This window comes from Poecilia mexicana, unplaced genomic scaffold (genome assembly GCF_051168715.1).
Source record: "Poecilia mexicana isolate PSO_F unplaced genomic scaffold, ASM5116871v1 scaffold_6, whole genome shotgun sequence".
In the NCBI taxonomy this organism is placed as follows: Eukaryota; Metazoa; Chordata; class Actinopteri; order Cyprinodontiformes; family Poeciliidae; genus Poecilia; species Poecilia mexicana.
In genome coordinates this window covers 15,037,036-15,058,565 of record NW_028263375.1, presented here as the reverse complement: position 1 = coordinate 15,058,565, position 21,530 = coordinate 15,037,036, and the positions used below count along the sequence as shown (strand labels likewise).

The window sequence follows — 21,530 nt, the reverse complement described above, 5'->3', positions numbered from 1 at the left end:
TTTAAGCTGATTTTTTATAGAACAGCAAGATACATTATGCTTAAAAAAGAAACAACCTGAGTTAAGTCAAAAATGAAACTAACAACCCAAATATTTAGATTATCAGTGTAGTTTATTTGTAAGATCAGATTTGATTTTTTTTTTTTCCACAATTCAGTAGTTTCGCAATTGTCTGTGTTTGCCTGGTCAATACAGTTTAGAGGACACAGCTGAGCCTCTCAGAATGCTGTGGAAAATAGTCAAAGACACGTGGGCATCCAAGATTAACACATTCATCAAGATTCACAGACGGACTCACTCAGCGTCGGCTCATTTGCTCAGCAGGACACATGAGCAAATATTTGTCCAGCTCAACAGCAAATGCCCATGTTTAGCCACCAATAAAAGCGGTGGTATTCAGGAAGGAACTGCTATGTTGTTAGAAAATTAATCTGTTTTATTTTAAGAGTGCTTATCATCAGAAACACCCAGCTGCCTGCCTGTGTGTGTCTGTCTGCGTTTCCATCACTGCATCCGTGTGATTGATAGTGTGTGTTGTGAGAGGCAACAGGCATTATGGATGTAATGGCACAGGACCAAGGCAGCTCAGAGCCACATAACCCTGACTATGATTGATGGAGATGCAACATGTGCCACCGCAACTCAATATTTTCTTTGTCTAGCTACTACTGCTGTTCAGTGACACAATTTTCAAACGTCTTCATATTCTGATGATTTTTCATTTAACCACTTAAACCTTTTTAACGCTAGATTTGAAATACATTAAAAGACAAAAGTAAACAAATTATTCAATTCCTTTTTTTTTTTTACTTAAGAAAATAAAATAAAAAAAATAGTTTGCCTAAATGCAATAACATAACATTCCTTTAGTGTTTACTTGGTCATTTGTAGCAAAGGATGCATCTACAGCTAAAAAAAATATCTCAGTTTTTAAAATACAAGTTAGAACATTAACTTTTGTAAACATCAGCCCTTCCAGCTTTACATCAATGCAGCGTAGGTGCATTTCTTTTGTGGATTAATTGACAACAAATGCAACAAAAAGTGCTTAGTAAGAAGGGTTTTTTTCCACATAATTTGAAGCTAAAACTATGCCTCTTCTCAGTAGAACAAAATTATAGACAGAGAAGATTTTTCAACAAAAATGAAGTATATGTTTTGTACAGTGGATAGCTACTGGTCTGAGGGTGTTATCCCTTCATCAGTTTGAATGTTTTAGAGTCACTCCAGTTAATAATTAATCAATTACTAAATTGGTTGATTGTGTCGATAACCAATTAATCACGATTAATCTGATTAATTGTTTCAGCCCTAATATATGTATGTGTATTTGTAATTGAAAGATAATGTAAAGGGATTATGTTTCCTATCTGTTTAGATATGTATATGTGACCACACTGGGCTCCTATACCGAGTGTGAAGTGGCTCACACTGAGTGTAGTATGTTTATCTATGTGCATGTCTCTCGAGGACAGCATTAATGAAGGCTTGGATGCCAGGAGTACATGTGTCATTAGGAAAAGGAGGCAAAAAAGCAGGCTGTGCGTGGGAGTGCAATTAGTAATGTATTTCGTCATTAACTATAACATTTCAAAGAAAAAAAAGGGGGTGATACTGAGAATTTAAATGTTGTATTATTTTACCTTTGGATCAATCAACCAACAAAAAAAAAAATCAAGTGGATAAATAATGCATCATCGCACAAGCCAGTTGAGAAATATAGTGCCTCCAATGTGTACTGAGGTATTGCTTAATTTCACTGAAGTACTCCATGAGAAAGGCTCACAAGTCGGTGCACCCCTATTAAAAACTGGTGAGGTGTACAGATGAGGTGTAAATGTGGACTCAGGCCTGAATCTTCACAGACACATAAAGACAAAATACTTTCTCTTCAACATAACTATCTCACCTTTTTGGCATAATTCACTATTATATGTCATTTCTCATTTGTGTCCACACAATACCTACCGAACATGTTCTTATTCCACCTGTAACTTTAACTTACATCTCCAATCACCACTTGTCCTCTACCTGGGAACACTTGCCACCACTACAGTGACATATCGACAGTTTGGCAAAAAAAAAAAATCCAAGCTGGATACGTCTCTGACGCTCAGAGTATCTCTGCATACTTACTACCAGAACCCAGATAACATGCCAAAAACAGGACTAACAGTTTTAATGAAGTAAAAATCCCCAAATCACCTGCATCTACCCACCAACCATGTCCCTTATTTATACCTGGGGTTATCATGTCAGTAGAAGTGTTACACATGTAACCTTGGAGCCAGACGGTTCACCAGCAGGCTGAAATCCATGCTGTGGAAGTCACTCCATCCTGCTGTCTCTCTAAGTCAGTTCTGACGCACTTCATTCAGCTGTGCAAGTTTTTTGTTGTTGTTGTCTTTTTTTCTCCTGATCTACATACAAACACAGAAATCCAGTTTCTGTGTTTGTCCAGAACAAACAGAAAAAGTGAACAAGCAGCACTACGATTCGGTGGGTAAACCTCCCGGTAACCAGACTCATGTCACCTAAGCTCACTGAGAGCTTCCGCTGTGGTCATCATATGCTTAAGACGAGCACTGAACCCTTTTCATCACATCAGACAAGCACATCAAAGCATAAAATAAAAAAATGAAGACAGAACACATGCGAGTGCAGAGACAATTGTGCATAGCTAAGACATTCAACATCCAATCCTTAACTCATTGACATTCAGCTTGAGAAGTTGTAATGTCATGGAGACTCTAGAGAATCCAATTATTCTGGACTATTTAAGGTAAATGTCAGCACATGATGATGAAATGATCAGAAATTGACTTTTATCACATGCAGCCCACAACTGCTTTACAGTTTATGCTAAAATGTACAGTTTTCCAATTGCAGTCTTTTTTTATTCTTTGGTTATTCAAGTACGTACATTTATAAGTGAGATTACAAGAACATCTGCAGTGATGCAAGGCAGAATACAAGACAGAAGCAATTGTACAAAAATCATACTATTGCAAAAACTGCACAACTACTTAAGTCAGTAATGTTATCATTAAGTCTCTATTTAATGTTTCCAAATCTTAGACCTTTGTGCTTCAAGAATTGGCACAGCAGAGTCTAATCTGACAGTTTTAGTTCATTTCATTACATTGTACAAACAATTGTGAAAATATACTAAAGCAAATATTTTTCCTCCTTTCTTTCTGTCTTTCTTTGATGATTTTCAGATTGATAAAATGTTGCTTGTTATCTGGAGTATGTTCACAGTTTTAGATTTTGTGGGCATTCAAGTTCACACAAAATCGATGACTGTAATGATTTCAATTTGTGTTACCCAAGTTGATCATTTCAACGGGACCTCTGCTCATATTCATTGATTGTTGAGCCATTAAGAGGATAGTGCAGCAGAAAAATGGGCAGGTTTGCAAGAGGGATGAAGTGTTGAAGATAAAAGTAAGAGCTGAGATTTAAGTTTTGGTCTCTCACAGTTAAACTATTGAAATACAATACTACAACAGTTAGACATAGTGTTACCTTTATGTTTTCAGACTGTTATTTCTGGACATGACTCAGTGCACGGTAATGGTATCTGCAGGTGCACGTCACTAGCTAGAGCAGTCAATAGACACTGTCCAATCCAGTAATACATATTGATGGATATAACAGTGTGATTAAGTAGAACTGCTCCCATCACTTCAATGCGCTCCACAGCACTGATCTAACCCAGGAGGTTCACAACAGAAGCTGTAGATCACTCTTCAAGCCATCGTTCAGTCATGATTTAACAAACAAGACCTCAAGGTTCTCAAGACTCAGAGTCATTTCTCATATAGGATTTGAGAAAAGGTGGTCTAGAAATGTAAAAAAATAAAAATGGTGTGGAAATTGGTAAAACTGCATTTTTCTTGCTTTGCATCAAAATATTAAAAATGAACTTGTGTTAAGGGCCATTATTGTTACAAACACACCGACAACATTGACCTTTACAAGGTGATCTGACTAAACTACCTCCAAGTGACATATTATTAGTTGCTTTTTTTGTACAGCAGCAAGCCAGGACTACTCTTACAGAATACTACAGAAGCACAATTTGTGTTACCTAAATGCATTCAATTTTTAAGAGAGATAACAGGGCATTTTGGCACAAACCAAGCTGCTTTACAAAAGACTGAAAGACGTGTAGAAATTGTTCTTGGTTTATTTGTGTCAGTTACACTGGCCTACTTGGTCAGTAGGGTTATGCCTCCAGGGACCATGGTGTCATGATCGTCACTGTGTGATAAGATCAGAGATGTGTTGATAGAGAAAACAGCAAAAATGTTTGTTTTTTTTAGGATTATATTTGAGCTATGGAAATACTCTTCTGTTTAGGAGGCTGACCCAAAGCTCTTAAATAAATGTCTTGCATTGATTCTACTCCACAATGATCCCCTCCTTTCTCAATAATAGAGACTGTACTCTCCAATGGAAACTCTGTGCCTTTTATAAGGTCAAAGTACTTTGGATAGTGAAACGGTCCAAGTCCGCAAAAAGAACGGACATCATCATCGATCCTTTTAAATTAACCATTACTTTTTCTACAGTGGTTGATCAGAATACTTAGAACTGTCACTTAATTACTAGGTTTTTGATTATTCTATGTACTTACTTTTTAATTCTTTAAACTACACAACAAACTGAACTGCTATTTTGCATAGGCCAAATTTAATAAGTAGAGCATACCACAAGTAAAATTTACATTTAAATAAGTGTTCTTATTTGTGAACAATATTAATGATTTCAGTTTAAAGACATTTTTAAAATAATTCTATAATTCCTTTTTATGAAAATGGGCATAAACATGTTGTACTTAATAATGCAATATCAACACATTTGAATTAGAAGATCCTCTTTTCACCAGCAGCAAATAACAGAGCAGAAACCTTGAGAAGACCTCATTATAGGATTTCACTTCTTTTAAAAACATTATTTAGCCAAGGGCAAGTTTGCTGGGAGCTAAATCTGTTGACAAGATTTTATAATGGTTTGGTGTGTCAGCTGTATCCATGGTTACCAGTTGGGTTTGTGTGCATGTGTTCTGCGTGCGTGCACGTGGGTGTGTGTGTGTGTGTGTGTGTGTGTGTGTGTGTGTGTGCAGACTCACAGCCATCATAGATGTCAGTGGGAATGTGGACAGCTGTATGGTTGTGATCAGTCAACCGTTTGAATGAAGGGTCCTCTTTAAAGTCTGGTCGAATCCTGTATTTTCTCCCCTCTGTCTCATTTGCATCCAGCTGTGGGGGAAAAAGGAAAATCAAGATGGATGCAGTAGTTTTGATCACAGCTTTCAGTAAATTTAACACTCTTCGTTGTTAGCGTTTGCCTTTGTGGCTTTATCTGTAAGCAAAGAAGCAGACAACTGTCCGGCAGTACATCCCCAACAAATTCTGTCAGATGTAATTTCATTACCACAGTTAATTTCATCCCCCAGGTGGTCCAATGAAAAATGAAGCATTATTGACCGATAAAAGATGTGTTGTCTCTTCTTTTGTAGATCATTCCCCTGAAAGAGGAGCGCCAGGAAGTGACAGCATCTGTGTGTATTTTCAACCTCCCAATTTACATAAAAAGGGGACTTTAGAGAAAGTACAATATGTAGTGAAAAGCAAAAACTGATGAGATATGAAAGGATGCACAGTAGAGAGGTGGTGAGGTGTTGAGAGAGGAAGAGGGAAAGAGAGTCAGCAAGGAGGGAGGAGTGGGGGGGGGGGGGAACACTTGCTTCCTAATAAAGCAACAGCGTAGCCAGCTCATACATCTCATCTGTCAATTAGAGGAGAAGCATGGCAGAGACCTCTTCACCTGAGCGAGGGTGGGAGGAAAGATGACTGAAAGGAGGCTTGCATGGAAGAAGAGCCCAAGAAGTAGGGAAAGAGGAGGAGGTTGATACTGCAATAAAAAGCTGAGGGAATGATATAGAGTATGGGGGGGGGATTGTAAAAGTGGTGAATAGTAGGAATATTAGAGACAGAAGGGAAAATAGGCTTTAAAAAGAGCAGTGACTAACACATCCATCTTCTTGTCCTATGTCTTAGCTGTAACTGTGAACTTTAAGAAATCATGGGAGTGAGAGTTCAAAGAAAACGGAAAAGTGTCGGGGGGAGAAAAGCACACTTACATTGTCCTTTGAATTGTAGTAGGCAATTTCATCATCCTGTAAAAAAAAAAAGCGACATTTTGAATGCTTTTCAAACAGTTGCACAACAAGCTAATTTACTAATTGGGAACTTATTAAAACCCAAATATCATAATATTTTAGAACCAGAAAACCTTAAGATCTTGAAATAACAACATGTGCATGACGTGTGTTCCGCCATTTCATTGATTTTCAAAGCAAATGCATACTTTTTCTTACACTAAAAAGTCTTTTGAGTCATTCACGGTTAAAGACCTGGACTGTAACAATATCTGAAAATCTGTCCCTGTAATCATAAAAAGAGTTTTCTAATGGAAATGTTTTTATTAGATTTGTGGTGTAGAAAAATGATAAACTAAACAGTTTTGTTACAAAAGTCATCTTTGTCAGAAATGTGAATATGTTCCGTGTATGTAAACAAAAAATGCATCCACATTATAAATTATAAAATAATTTGAATAATGGAATATGAACTCAAACTGAAAGATGAGATACAACACACTTTATGCCTGGCTATGACAGATGCCTCAAGAAGCGAGTCAACAGGCTGATTTCTACTGAAATTGAAAAGTAAAAAAAGTATATTTTCCTTCAAACCATTTTTAAACAGATTTTTTTTTTCTGATGCGCTGCTTTATCTGTTTTATGGTAATGATGACATTGGATATTGAAGCTGCACAAATCATCTTAAATGTTTTTACTTTCCACATTTATGTTACCTGTGTATGTTTATCTGGTGACAGACCAACATAATTTTTTTTGTAATGCTAACAATTAGAAAAAACTGACCATGATGACAGCAACATTTTACAGCCATGTTTAAAGCTGTCTATCAGTCACTTGAAGTAGCGGCCACAATGTGTCACAACAAGGTGTATAATGTGCAATAAACCATAATAATTACGCAATAAAGATGTGATTATGGCTCTATTTAGCATGGAGACTGTGATCTCTTTTTATGACAGATAACTGCAGCGATAACATCCACCAAAGGCGTAAATATAAATCCAGACTTTTTCCAGGGTTATCTGTGTTTCTTGTTGTCTTGTGTGTAATGTGCATGTCTGCGTGTGTGTGTGTTTGTGTGTGTATACATAATATGTGTACTGATCAGTGCATTTTTCTCTCCCGTTTACCTCAAACTCGTCTTTCCATGCATGTTCCTTCTGGAATACCTCTGCAGCTGTGGCCAGTTTCTAGGGGACAGAAATGAGAAAGGGCTTCAAATTAGAAACTGCCCAAAGGATGTTTCACAACAACAATCTAATATTAGACACTTACACAAAAGACTTTTAAAAGCATGATGGGGACAATTCCAGAGACAAAGCAATGCGTATTTTCTCATTTAAAAGATCTGAAACTACAGGGCTTTTACAGTCCTGTCAATGTGTGTCTATGACCATGAGTCTGATTTCATTTCAGATCAACAGTGTCATCTCTATGGCCTGCAGTCCTGGGCTTTGTTCCAGACCCGTCAGCTGCTAAATATACAGACTAATCCAGTCATAAACAAACATACTCAATTTGGAGTCGACACAAGGTAGCTATGGTGAAATTATTATGCATGACTTTATGTTCTCAGTACTTTAGTTTCAATGACCATCTTCTGTTGTCTGTTACATACTTGAAATTTAACAGACGTAATACTGCTTAGATCATTTCAGTAGTTTCATCTGGTTGTGTACATGTGACAGAAGAGCTATATAAAAAGTTTTGAAGAATTTCATATAACCCTCAAGATTGTATGCTTGATGATACATCTGTATGTGATGTGTAGCATTACATGCTTTAAGGACTTGAGCAAAATATTATGTTAAGAAATCAAAGGAAGTCCTGTGTGAGATAGATATATATATATATATATATATATATATATATATATATATATATATATATATATATATATATATATATATATATATATATATATATATATATATGTGTGTGTGTGTGTAAATATTTAAAAATAAGTAGGTAATGAATTAAAAATGCCACCAGTGCAGTCAGAAACATTGACACGCTGCTGTTTAGTTGAGCATAAATAAAAAAAGTTGTCTATACCCATTTAGCACTTCATACATAATGTTTGCAGACTTTGTATGACAATAACAGAAAACATTGGGAGATAATGTTTATAAAATTCCCCTTTCCTCTCAGTGACAGTGTATGAAAATGCACATGCAAATCTGCAAGAATATATACACTCCTCAAGAGGGCAGGCTGACTGGCTTGTTAAAAATTCATGACAGAGCCTTGACGAGGCTCCTTTCCCCTCCGGGGTATATGGAGGAGGGGGAGATTAGGTGTGGGAAGAAGAAGAAAAAAAAAAAAGAAAAACTAAATTTCCCTCCATTTTTCTCTATTCCTGTATCAACATCTCTAAACATGCAAACATATAAAAATGGAGAGCAGAATCTCAAAACTTCTCAGTGTCCAGACTGGTGAAAACACCCAAATCAATCTCTCTAAACTAGGGTAAACCTTTACCTCATTACAGAGCAACTGCTAGTTGCTGCTTGGACCAATTGATTAGACATCAGCTGAAAATAAATTCAACACTCCGGTGTTTTACTTAATGGGAGTGCATAACAGCTTCTGAAGCATGTTTGATCTAATTGCTCATTAAATTCTCTTTCAATTTTTGTGAAGGTCTACGCAATAATGAGTTCACTCTTTCAAAATATTCAATGTTTCAGCTTTATAAAGCTGGAATTGTACATGGACACTGGCCATTTGGCTTGTGGCAGTTGAGAGACAGAGATGTTTAAAAGCAAAGTGTGGAAACAGGTATCATAGGGATGAATACATTTGAAATAATAACGGGATCAACCTGAGAATAATCTTGAATAACATTCACAGAAAACATCGCCAAGACGAATTTTCATTCAGGCTGAACATAAAAGGTACGCAAACCGTGCATGAATCAAGAACGGTGTGTAGTTGATAGCATCATTGCACTGTCCACGGTTATGTATTGTGAGACCATTAGGCTGTAACCACAGAATGCAGAAACCAAAGTTTGCCTGAGTGGAAGTATTGGAGAGGTAAAAACCCCACAGAGAGATATTGCTGCAAGACTCTTGCAAGTCTTATTGTCATGCTGCCAGGGCAGCCCAGCAGCCCACCATGCATTTAGTGAGAAAGCAGTTCACAGCTTAAAGGATAGACAGGGAAGATGAGACAAGCTCTGCTAAACCTCACCGAGCGTCTCAGGCTCCCTGTGTTTGTGTGTGCGTGTGCGTGCGTGTGTGTTTGTGTGTGTGCCAAGTCTCTGCACGCCTAAAATCAATGGCCAATTCGAAGCAGCCCACCCCACTCCTAGACAACAAAGCGATGCTCACAAAGGTCTGAAAGATCATTACACCCACACTCATATCGTTCCGTTCCCGATTCCAAATTGTCCAATCCAGAATGTCATTATTCCTGAATCCTTCAGGATTCAGTGTGGAAAATTTAAAAAAGAAGGAAACAAAAGAAAGAGTGAAAACGTCCCCACAAAGTCGTAATCACAGTTATCAATAAAGAGTAAGTTAAGAAAGATGAAAATGCGAGGCATTGGTTATGCGGCTTATAAAAACAACTACTGAAAACTCATCTTACAAAACAGAAAGGTGAGCAAAGATTTTAAATCTTGCCTGAGAATGATGTATTACAAACCTAATACCGGTCATACACATTTTATTTATATTGCACTGTAGGAGCAGAGCAATAGGAAATATGTAAAAAGAGCATTGATTCAAAGAGAGATGGGTGATATAATTTAAAAAGAAAGAGGTTAAGCCACAGAGGAGGAGTTGAGCTTCTGCAGCTGTTGGAACCCAGGGGAATACCCTGCTGCTGCACATTCTCTCTAAGGGCACCAGACTATCTGATGGGAATAGTCTACTGCTATTTTACATCGAACTCACTGTCTTTTTACTCTCAAGTGTATGTACAAAGTGGATGCATGCATGAGTTGCTTTCATATCATGCCATTTTGGAAAGTATAACACCTTATCATATTTAAAATAAAATAAAATAATAATAATAATAATAATAATAATGTTCATAGCTAAATATGAATAACCAGATTTAGCATTAGCAGAAAACAACAAATTAATGGAAAAGGAAAGGGTCATTTTGATAACAACTCACTGACATAAACATGTGGAACATAAAAGGACCATGGTCATTTTGCCATTATGCAATGTTGCTAACAATTTAAAAGCTGATGGATCCTCGGCAAAATCCATTAGCTGTTTTTTTTTTTTTTTCTTGTTTCCTTTTAGTTAGTGCATTTAACTGGCACATAAACAACAAAGTGAATGAGGTTATATAAAGCCTTTCAGGCAAACACTAACTGTGGGAAAAAAATACACAAGAAAGCTCTTCCAGATGATAATATAGATGGAAAGTCCCAGAAAACAGTTTTATACCCAGGGAACCGAAATTCTTATTCAGTGACATGCTGGGGATTACGCCACCTAAAGACACAATGATTTACTATTTCTTTTACTATCACTGCTTAGTCCATTCTATAACACCAGGCAGCTGGGTAAATCGGGTTTAGAATATGCTTTATATTACATATTTGTATATTTTATTGAAATATGCAATCGTATTTTCCTGCTGCTTAAACATCTGTGATGCCTGCACTTTGAACTGTCTTGGGGGTGGAGAGGTAAGCAGGCAACATTTTACAGCGGTAATTGTTCGAGCAGAATATATCCAAACAAACCAGCAAACTATTTGAAAAGCAGTACGTGTAACAAAAATAAAAGCACAATCAAAAGTCAAAAGACGGAACAGGAAAACAAAATATGAGCCACTGCTATATCGCAACTTTTTCTACAGTTGCAGTAGGTAACTTTTATAAAGAAATATATGTTTTAATATTTGTTTAAACTGTCGCTATGTTCTAACAATATGTGATAGATAATCTGTGAAAAGAGATTATGTGGTCCTACTGCCATCTGCAGAAGTGCACTGCCTCCCAGTCAGAAACAACCAATCAGAGTAAGGAGAAACACGTTAGCACTGTCAATCATGCTTGTATACGCTGCTCACTTCCTCCCTCTTGCTCTTTGGTGCACTGCACCTATAAAAGTCTGATATTTACCAATCAGGAACCAAATAAAGTCTACTGGGTTGAACTGACAAATACTTTAAAAGTTAAATAATTACATACCTAAAGGTGGTGAAGATGAAGTTAGAGGGGGGAAAAAAAGGTGCAAGAAGCTTCTAGTTATAAATTTATTTTCAATGTAGGAATGTTGGTTTTAACCCAGCTGGCCACACCTTAAATTAGACTTTAGCAAATAAAAGGAAGACGACAGTATTACAGCAAAGTTCCTCTGTTCCTTTTGAAGAGTTCAACTCGCTCTGTAGAAGGACATAGATAATTACTATGAAATTACCTACAAATTCTCTGATCAGTACACCTGCAGTCATAACTGTGGACCAACAGGGTTTGAATTTCTTTGCATTGACTGCATTGCACATTGAAATTAAACTACTTTTTTTTAAAGTGACAGTATATCCTTGCTATACATGAAAGACCTTTTTGGATGTATGCATAAGGTAGTCACTACACATGTAGATAAACAATAAATATATCTTTGATAATGTTTTCACTAATAATGTACTTTTTTGAGGCTGCACAGTGGCGCGGTTAGTAGAGCTGTTGGCTTGCAGCAAGAAGGTTCTGGGTTTGATTCCTGGCCCTGGTCTTTCTGCATGGAGTTTGCATGTTCTCCCTGTGCATGCATGAGTTTTTTCTCCGGGTACTCTGGTTTCCTCCTACAGTCCAAAAACATGGCTGTCAGGTCAATTGGCCTCTCCAAATTGTCACTAGGTGTGAATGTGTGTGTGCATGGTTGTGTATCCTGTCTGTCTCTGTGTTGGCCTGTGACATACTGGCGACCTGTCCAGGGTGTACCCTGCCTCTTGCCCGGAACGTTAGCTGGAGATAGGCACCAGCAACCCTCCCGACCCCACTAAGGGACAAGAGTGTAAAGAAAATGGATGGATGGATGTACTTCTTTGAGCAAATCGACAACTGTTGTCTTGAACATAATTGTGCACATTTAAAGACTATGTGTTTATAAAAGACTATGTGTTTATAAAAACACAAAAAACTTATATTCTTAAGACTAAATTACTCTAAGAGCAGAATAAGTCTATTGTAGAGAAGAAAACAGTCATGTTTTGGCTTCATCTGAAGATATCCCATCCCAGTTGGATTTCATCTTTTTGCATTGTACACACTTTTCCCTGGCCTCCCATAAGTCTAGGAAGGATTTTTCATCTCTACTGCTTCCCACTGCTCTCTCTCTCTCATCACACATAAGCAAGAATGGGAATGGAAAGATAGAGACATATGCAGAAACCTCTTGTCTGCTTAATATGATCAGCACAGAGCAGAGATGGGAGGTTGGGCAACATCTGCTCTTGAGACTGGCATTTCTCTGATCATATCATAGCCTCTGCTCATTAGTGTGTTTCATCTGCAGACACACACACCCGCACCCCTACACATACAGACATTTGTGATTCACATACACATGCACACGCACACAAAATTATCCCAATGTAACATCTTGTACAGAATAATATAAGAGTGTCAATGGGGAACATTTTAATAAAACATGATGGAACTAAAGTCTCAAATACAAATTTAAACATAAGCATGGATGACCTGTACTACTATGGTATTTTATCAAGTCCAAAGCACCCAAAAGTGCTTCAAACCACATTCAGTCATTCGCCCATACACATACATTCACACACTGATGTCAATGGGAAGCATAATAAAATATGATGGAACTTAAGTCTCAAATACAAATTGAAACATATAATAATTGAAACACCTGAAGCATACCTCTAGATGAATGGAGGTAGATAACTGAATGACTTAGCATTACACTGGGAATCTTTAACATTGTATCACTGCAGACACCAAAATTACATAAAATAATTCTTTACACAAAATTGCATTGGGGAAAAAAAAAAAAGCTGTGTTGGTTTATAGAATCTAAAAGTCATAGACAAAAAGACATTTATATCATGATCAACATCCATTTACACTGCAGTCATAAATGGATGGGCTTGTCCGCAATAACACCCAGCTGGGCTGTGGTAATTACGTCATACTAAGAGACAGGAAATGAAATGTTTGGCTTCTAACTTCTAATGTAAGAGAAGCAAAGAAACGTGGCCTCAACTATTACTGGTTAAAGTGTGTCCTGAGACACCCAGTTTCCTTAAATCATGGCTAAAAACCACTGAATAATAATTATAAGTGGACGTAGATCAATTCTAGTATGAATTGAAACTTTAATTTACTTCTCTTAATTTTGCCACTGTAATGTTATGTTTTTATTGTTTGTTTGCTGTGCCAAGTTTTTGTCATGCAAAACACTTTGAACTGCCTTGTTGCTGAAACGTGCTGCACAAATGAACTTGCATTGGCATCTAATAAGCCAATTAAGTAGAGACCTAGAAGCTGCACAGCAGTTGTTATCAGAAATTTGTTTTTCTTTTATGTGTTTTTAATGTCTTTAATTAATGATAGTAAAATAACCAGTAGCTTGCTTGTACCTCTAAGCAAAAAAAAAAAAAAAAAAAAAAAGATGGTAGATAGAGCTGGCAATCCTCCACTTCATACAATCAATGTATTATGCAATGCTCTTAATGTGGTCACATTTTCAAACATAACTAAATCAAATAGGATGTGAGAGACAGAATTCCATGTAACAAAAATCTTAATTTAAAACATAAATACACTTATGTTAGTGTGATCCTTTTTTTTAATTATTTGTACCTTATAAAAGTTAAATAAAATTCCAAACTATATTTGATAACAGTTTATTATGCGTAACAAATTAGGCACAATGTAAGAAGTAGGCACCGTTTTCATGCAAGAGCTTTATCACAATCTCATCAAACTATAATTAAAATACTTAATCACCAGACTTAATTAGATGCTTTAAAATAGTAAGCTATTTTTAATACAGCTGCCTCAGGGTGATTGAATGATCAGCCTGTGCCTATGCTAATATGTTTCCATTTGTTACTTGTGTTATAATTACGGTATCCTCATAATGCTGGCACAAAATTTCTAATAAAAGCTGATAAAGCTTCCTTTGGATGATAATTTACAAATTGCTTTCCAATCTAAGCAGCCATGCTAATATTAACTTTAACTGTAAAATCCCACTTAATGACATTTTGTTATATTGATGCGTGATAAAGCCTAGTCAACAAACAAGCACAGTGACACCATGCATTTCAACACCCAGAATGGCTACCAGGGAAGATCAAAGGATTTCTCAAACATGCATGAAATAATCATGTATGGTACGTTTTTGATGAGGGAATAACAGTGGAATCTGATGTAAAGATGGAAAAAAAAAAATCTACATAATAGTGCCACTTTAATAAGCAAGAAAACGAATGTCAAACCATCTACTCAACTAAGAGTAAAACAAAAGTATATAAAACAAACAGCTACTCATTAATGATGTACTGAGTAATTTCTTGCGATGTGTGGACTGCTTTTTTACAGCTGTTGTTATCAAACAAATAGAAATATAAAATGTAGTGCAAATTCTGGTATTTTCAAAAACGGATATTTGAACAGTGCAGATTTATGCTAGATGTTCTGTATACTGGATATTCTCTTGCCCTCCAAATGGCACACCATGCTCAGGACAGTAAACAACACTTGAACAGGCCAGCTTGTGTATTATATATGAGAAGTCTCACTTTATCATAAATTGTGTGGGTGTCTGTCTGTGAATGTCTGGTTGAAATGTGCTTGTTTTCACTCAGTGAAAAGTTGGAGTAGCTACATTTTGTGCTCAAGTAAGAGCGTTGCTTCAAAATAATATTATTCAAGTAAAAGTAGAAGGTATGTGAAATATAACTACCCATTAGAAGTATTTTTCTTTTTCATAAAGTTACTGAAGTAAATGTGAATGAGTAGATATAACTAATTATTGCATAACTCCAGTTACAAGGGATGCAAATAAGCAGTAAATAAGCCTTAGAGTTTTGATGCTAGAAAAAAATAAGTAAATATAAGGCTGACAAGATACTGAGGAGAGGCTGGAAACCTTAGAGATGAACTGTAACAGCCGTTTCCTTCTGGATTCACCCCACGTTGACCTTCACAGCAGGTTTTCACCTCTAAACTTTGCAGCCTGCTAAAAAGAAGACGAGTGAGCCAAATACTGGCTATAATGTATGCAAACAAATGGCAAAGTAGATCTAACTTGACATTATACGAGGGAAATGCAACAGCACTTTACTTGCACAACACAAACATTTTGATTGGGCTTTTTCTTTTCACTAAAAAGGTGTCAGTCTTCTACTAACCCTGCTCATACATAACGGGGGCAATAAGCTGATTTCAGACAAAAAAAAAAACACACTGCTCTGTATAGATGACACTTAAACCTTATGGAAATGTTCTGAACTTTCAGTATATTACACATGAATTAGATCAGTGTTTTTTTTCATCATGCAATTATAATAAAGAGAAACGTATGTGTACTATCTTTGAAAAAGCATGTTACAAATCTTCTCGAATATGGTTAAAATCGTTAAACTACCATTAGCAACAGTGGAATACAATATCAAAAACTTCTCTGGGTAGACAGAGATAAATCTAACCCTATTTAAGAAAAGTTTAACATTTAAGACCGACCATTTAAGTACTCGTTGCTCATAGCATGTCCACATCAGCTTAATGATCAAAATGCCTTATAGCCTTTATGGACAGATATTCCTGACTCACTCTAATCTTACAGAAATCACCAACTCATCCCCACTGAGCAAGGGGAAGAGTGTGAGTAAGCGGAGCCGGGAGCAGTGACGGGGAGAGGAACACTCGTGCAGGAACAACCAACGAACACCAAGATAATATTTTTGGGCAAAAGATAAAAAATAAAAAATCACCTTTACTACATAAGTGACAAAATTCCTGTTTAGAAGGATGCAATCATAGGTAAAAATCTGTAAATGCAGCTGATCTGTGACAGAATATGTCAACAGCTTTTGCCCATGTAGTCGTCCATAGCAACATGGACCATGGTGGACTGAAGAAAAAGGGAAAATCCTAACATGCAAAAGTGATTAAGTATAAAAACATCGCATTTGCTAAAAATAAGTCTTTCACTGCATTTGTTTTAGCTAAAATTCTTTACTTCAGCTAAGATGCAGGCAGCAGTTCTGCAACAAAAACAACAAAACCATTTATTTAAGTATTTACTTTTTGGGGAAAAAAACCTGACATATAGCTTTTTATTTCATGTGTCACGAAGAAATCAATTCATCGCACAAGAAACGGGCAAACTGATTCAATGTATTTTGTGGGGATAAAGTTAGACTGGTAAAAACCAGACCAATGTCCTACACTATTTGCTTCCCAGAGGGTCTGGGCTCTCAGCTATGGAGAAACTATTGCTTCCTGGAGTCAGGGACTGTGATGTTTTAAATTGTACCCAACTGCAACATATGTCATGTGCCAGGCTGACGCTATGAAGCTTTCGCAAAATTGCCTGCGCTTTAAACAACTATTTCAAAGAGAGAAGTGCTGAGCCGTACGAGGTTCGGTCCGTTAATAGTAATTTATGGCCTGGTAGAAAATCTACCGGTGAGGATCCCATTGAAGGGGAGAAAGTCCAAATTGTGATGTAAGCTAAATTTAATTCAAGCGGAATTGCACAAGACAACAATGGCCAGGTTAGGATAAAGTCATTGTAATGAGCATCTTTGTTGTGTTCTGCATTACGCTTTAACTTATTTGGCAGCAACAATTTTAGCATATCAACGAAAATGTCAAAATCAAACAAAATGTGCAATCTGAATGTTGCCTGTGTAGGTCAAGTCACAGTTTTCATTGAGAAACATTTGATAAGGCAACCTCCCTCAACATTGTGCAGCCAAGTAGGCATTAATAATGCATGTTACATTCTGCCACATGCTTATTTATGGAAGCATGAGTAGACATGCCATGCCAAACACTTGTTGTTACACACCTGTGCTACATAAACTGTGGCCTCTAAAAGTTCTTCACTCCACATATACTGGGACCAGCCAAAGACAGAAGGATTTTAGAAGAGATAAGAACAAAAAAAAGGAGAAAGAAAGTTTGAAAACACTTCAAAGCAAAGAGGAAGTTGTTTGAGCGCCTTAGGCGACCTGAAATTATTTTGACATTGCTAGTCCTACCTGACCTTGTTTCAAATCTTCTGAACACCAAAGCAAGTCTCAGCTCTAATATAAATTCTCTTCAAGTGCTTAGAAGATAAACTTTAGAGTCTAAACCGCTACATAGAGATCAGTCAGCAAAAGTTACTTCTCAATAAAACCAAAGTCCTATGAAAAACATCACTTTAATCTTAAAGGTTGGCTGGTATTTATGATTTTCGTTACAAAGACCAATGAGGAAACTTTTGCATAAAAGAATCTGAAAACCTCCTTTATTCTATGTTGCTCTTTTTTAACCATCCCGTGGAACCATAACTTTGATCAATGTATGAGGGCTAGACTTAACATTAGTAATCACGCCCAACTAACCATGAATTCCTATTTTCTTGTCATATTAAAACCCACAACAACTTCATTCTTACAGCTATTGTTTTCCAACACTTATGCAAACATATGTTCTCTTTATCTTATGAATGTTTTGTCACTAGTTCTGTGAAAAAAATATTAAAAACACTAGAGTACTTACCAGAAAGCCAGAGTCTTGGCAGAATATGTGTATACGAACCGTCATAAACACTTTTGTTCTATCTCTAATCAGACATTTACCAAGAGACCTTATAAAGCCAAGGTATGCAGTCTTGAGAACTCCCTCTGGGTGCATTAAAATTGTTTTAATTCATGATAAAGATTTGCATTGCTGACCTACTTCTGAGGAAAGAAAGGGGGCGGGGAGGAAAAAAAAGAAGCTCCCCAGGGTCAAGGTTTTCATTATTGCATCCCATACTGCTGAAGGAATAATAAGATGAACCTCAGTTTCTGAATTCTGCTATTTAATATGTCTCACCTGCCCTTCAGTCTGTACATCCATATATAAGCTACTGGTCAGATCCGTACATAAATAGTTGGCGATTACTATATAAAATTATTCACATAAAATAAAGCGAACAATCAGAAAAGTTGTGTGTTTTCTAAAATGAACCTAACACTTAAATGTGAAAGCTGTTGCATAGTTTTAATATTTTTTTTATTGACCTGCTCCTTCCAAATTATGGTAACACTTTATTTGAAGGCGGTTGAATAAGACTGTCATGACACTGTCATAAACACATGTCATGAACATGAATAAGCCTTCATGAATATTTATGACTGTTGTCATAAAGCGTCATTCGGTAAATTATGACACTTTTAATACAAAGTTGACATTATTCAAAATGTCTTTGTTATGACAACTTGACATTAACCAGGAAATCATTACTGACATAAATTTGTTATAAAAGTATTATTGATTGCACTTTAAAAATTAGGTATCTTTATGTTATTAAAGGTAACGTTTAAACAGTAATGATTTCCTGGTTAATGTCAAGTTGTCATAACAAAGACATTTGAATAATGTCAACTTTGTATTAAAAGTGTCATAATTTACCGAATGACGCTTTATGACAACAGTCATAAATATTCATGAAGCCTTATTCATGTTCATGACATGTGTTATGTCATGTTTATGACAGTGTCATGGCAGTCTTATTCAACCCCCTTCAAATAAAGTGTTACCCAAATTATTAACTGAACATGTTCACAAGTCACCCATTTAAAATCAAGTAGGATTAAGTGAAATATCACAGATGCATATATTTCACCAGAAATGTAAACATCTCAGTAACAGTAAATCTGTTTTCAATGTCACAGATTTTTGGATTAACAGTCTCAATATAACTTCGTGGAAAAACAAAACAACTCTGAATCAAAAGGTGGTGATAAGAATGAGTTGTGGTCTGATAAACTGACAGAAGGAAAATGAATGTTTATTACTGCCTTTATTAAAGGGCGAGTAATTTGTTCAGCTGTTATCAAACATACTACTTTTATTCTGCTCTTTGTGCTGCTGTTTTTCACCCGATGTTTGAAACTAGAATTTGAAACATATGTTGTAAAATTTATGTTGCTCCAAGTTCCCTGTCAGATTCTTTAACATCTAGGCTGCTGTTCTGCTCGCACCGTTTTGTTTTAAATGTGTCAGTGTTCAGCTTCTATCCAAGTTATAATAAATGTGTCAGTTGTGATTTTTTTTTTCTTTGTATTCGGCAGCATTTCTTAAAACAGCTTTTATTCTCACTCAATAATTATTGAGAACAGTCACTGTGTGACTGATCATGCTCTAAATATTTAACATATTTTTCAGCTACATTCTAGTGTATTGAAAATACATTAGGCTGGAAAAACTAGCCTACAGCAAGTACTATGAAGCACTGCAGCTTTAAAAACTCTTCTTCCAGGAGCCGGTCTTGGAACATTGCTCTGATGTTTTGGTGCCCATACAGCTTATATCTGTACTGGCATCCTGTCAACTGTCCATAATATCCTAGTCTTAGGATATTATGAAAAATAATATCCTAAACACAGAGTGTTTTGTTTGTTTGACAACATTCTGTCAACAGAATAGGGCTGAAACGATTCCTCGAATGATTCGAGTACCTCGATTACTAAAATTCCTCGAGGAAAATTTACCTGCCTCGAAGCTTCGTTAATTTATGTTTTATTAGTTAGCGCACCGTGTTCCGGCCGGGACTTCATTTGCGTTGCGCGGAGCTCTCACTTCCGCCTCTGAGTTGTTGACAAAAGCTAAGTCTCAGCGGCATAAAGTCCAATCTTCAAGATTGGCCCGTGGGAATTTTATTGATTGATGATAATGCCCGACTTTTTATCGTTTTTGGGGAACCAATAAGCATCCTTAAAATGACTGGGGGAATGCCTGGAGTACGGCAGCATTTCTCCTCCGGGGCTGCTGGTTGAAAGCGAACGGCGGGAAGAGCGCTGAGGTGAGCGGATAGACTGAACAGGGCGGGCGGCTGAGTAGCTGATGCTTACCGTGTAAATGTAGCTTTACCGACGAACCGCACAATAAATTTCATATCCCGGTCTGAAGAAACGGGTGGCGGAGCGCATCGTACATGGCTGGTAGATGAGTTTCTGAGTGTGACCAGTGAAGGTGTCGTAAATATCCCGTATTGCTTCCCCCCGTGTTCGTCCCCCGGTCTAACGGTCGTCAGTCCGCTGGTCTATTTCCTCCCCTCCATCCCATCTTACGTTTGTTCATTCGCCCTCTCCTCCCACTCCAGGCGGCATTTCCCGTATTTTCAAACCCAAAGCGTGACAGGTTAGGTGGCAAGGTGAGTTTAATTAATCTATTAAACTCACTGAAGATGAATACATAAACTAAAAGCTGGATTGTAGACATTTTTTATAAGCATATTTGTGAGCCTGCCTCTTTGTTATTAAATTCAATATAATTTCAGATTTTTCTATAACTTTTCTTCTGGTTAACTTAGAAAGTGAGCTATTATTGTTACAGGTTAGTTTTCTAAACTACAAAAAAGCAACTGTTAGGGATGCTCAAATATGAAAAATTGGACTGATATTGATATCTGATAGTAACACCGGTATTATGCCAGATTTACCAATATTTCATTTTACTTTTTTTTTTATCCGATTACTCGATTAATCGTAAGAATAATCGATAGATTACTCGATTACTAAAATATTCGTTTACAACAGCCCTACAACAGAACATTTTGAGATTTAGTGATTGTTTAGCATCTGTGTGGTCTGATTATTGGTCAGATGGATACGTACTTGTCTTTGTATTTGAATTATCCTTACTATCTTCTGATATACTTTTTTAAGGCTATATTACCTGGTTAAAGGTACCAGAACTCTTGTCTGTTGTTACTGAACTAAACCCTCTTTAAGTGGATGCACACTATTCTACCTACAACACTAGTTTGCCATAGCTTCTGAATTTAATGATGTACTGATTTCTCCTTGGCCTAATTTAACACATGAGCATGAGGCATAAGACTCATGAATTAGTTTAAATATTGTTACAGCGTAATGTTCACCTCATTAGAAATTAAAAGATGTTTTAGAGTTCTAAGAATAAATAGTTCAAATGTCTTAGCACCAGATATCAACAAAGAGGAGTGATTTAAATATTACCATACCATACCAACTTTATTTATAAAGCACTTTAAAACAACCACAGCTGATACAAAGTGCTGTACATTAAAACGCAACAATAAAAAACAAATAAACATAAACAAATAAAAACTCTTACAGTTTAAAAACAAACCAACCAACATACAATTTAAAACTAGATCCCGCTGGAGTTGAA

At 36.5% G+C, this 21,530-nt stretch overlaps 1 protein-coding gene across 1 annotated transcript in view; it reads right to left on the bottom strand.

The window, feature by feature from the left end:
- The window catches only part of cacna2d1 (calcium voltage-gated channel auxiliary subunit alpha2delta 1), a 74,703-nt gene that overhangs the window by 41,026 nt on the left and 12,147 nt on the right, over positions 1-21,530 (bottom strand). Inside the window, exons 4-6 of the mRNA XM_088006728.1 lie at positions 7,306-7,365; positions 6,152-6,187; positions 5,138-5,267 (exon numbers count right to left, since the gene is read on the bottom strand). Coding sequence (XP_087862854.1) covers positions 5,138-5,267; positions 6,152-6,187; positions 7,306-7,365 — 226 coding nt within the window. The remainder of the gene's footprint in view (positions 1-5,137; positions 5,268-6,151; positions 6,188-7,305; positions 7,366-21,530) is intronic.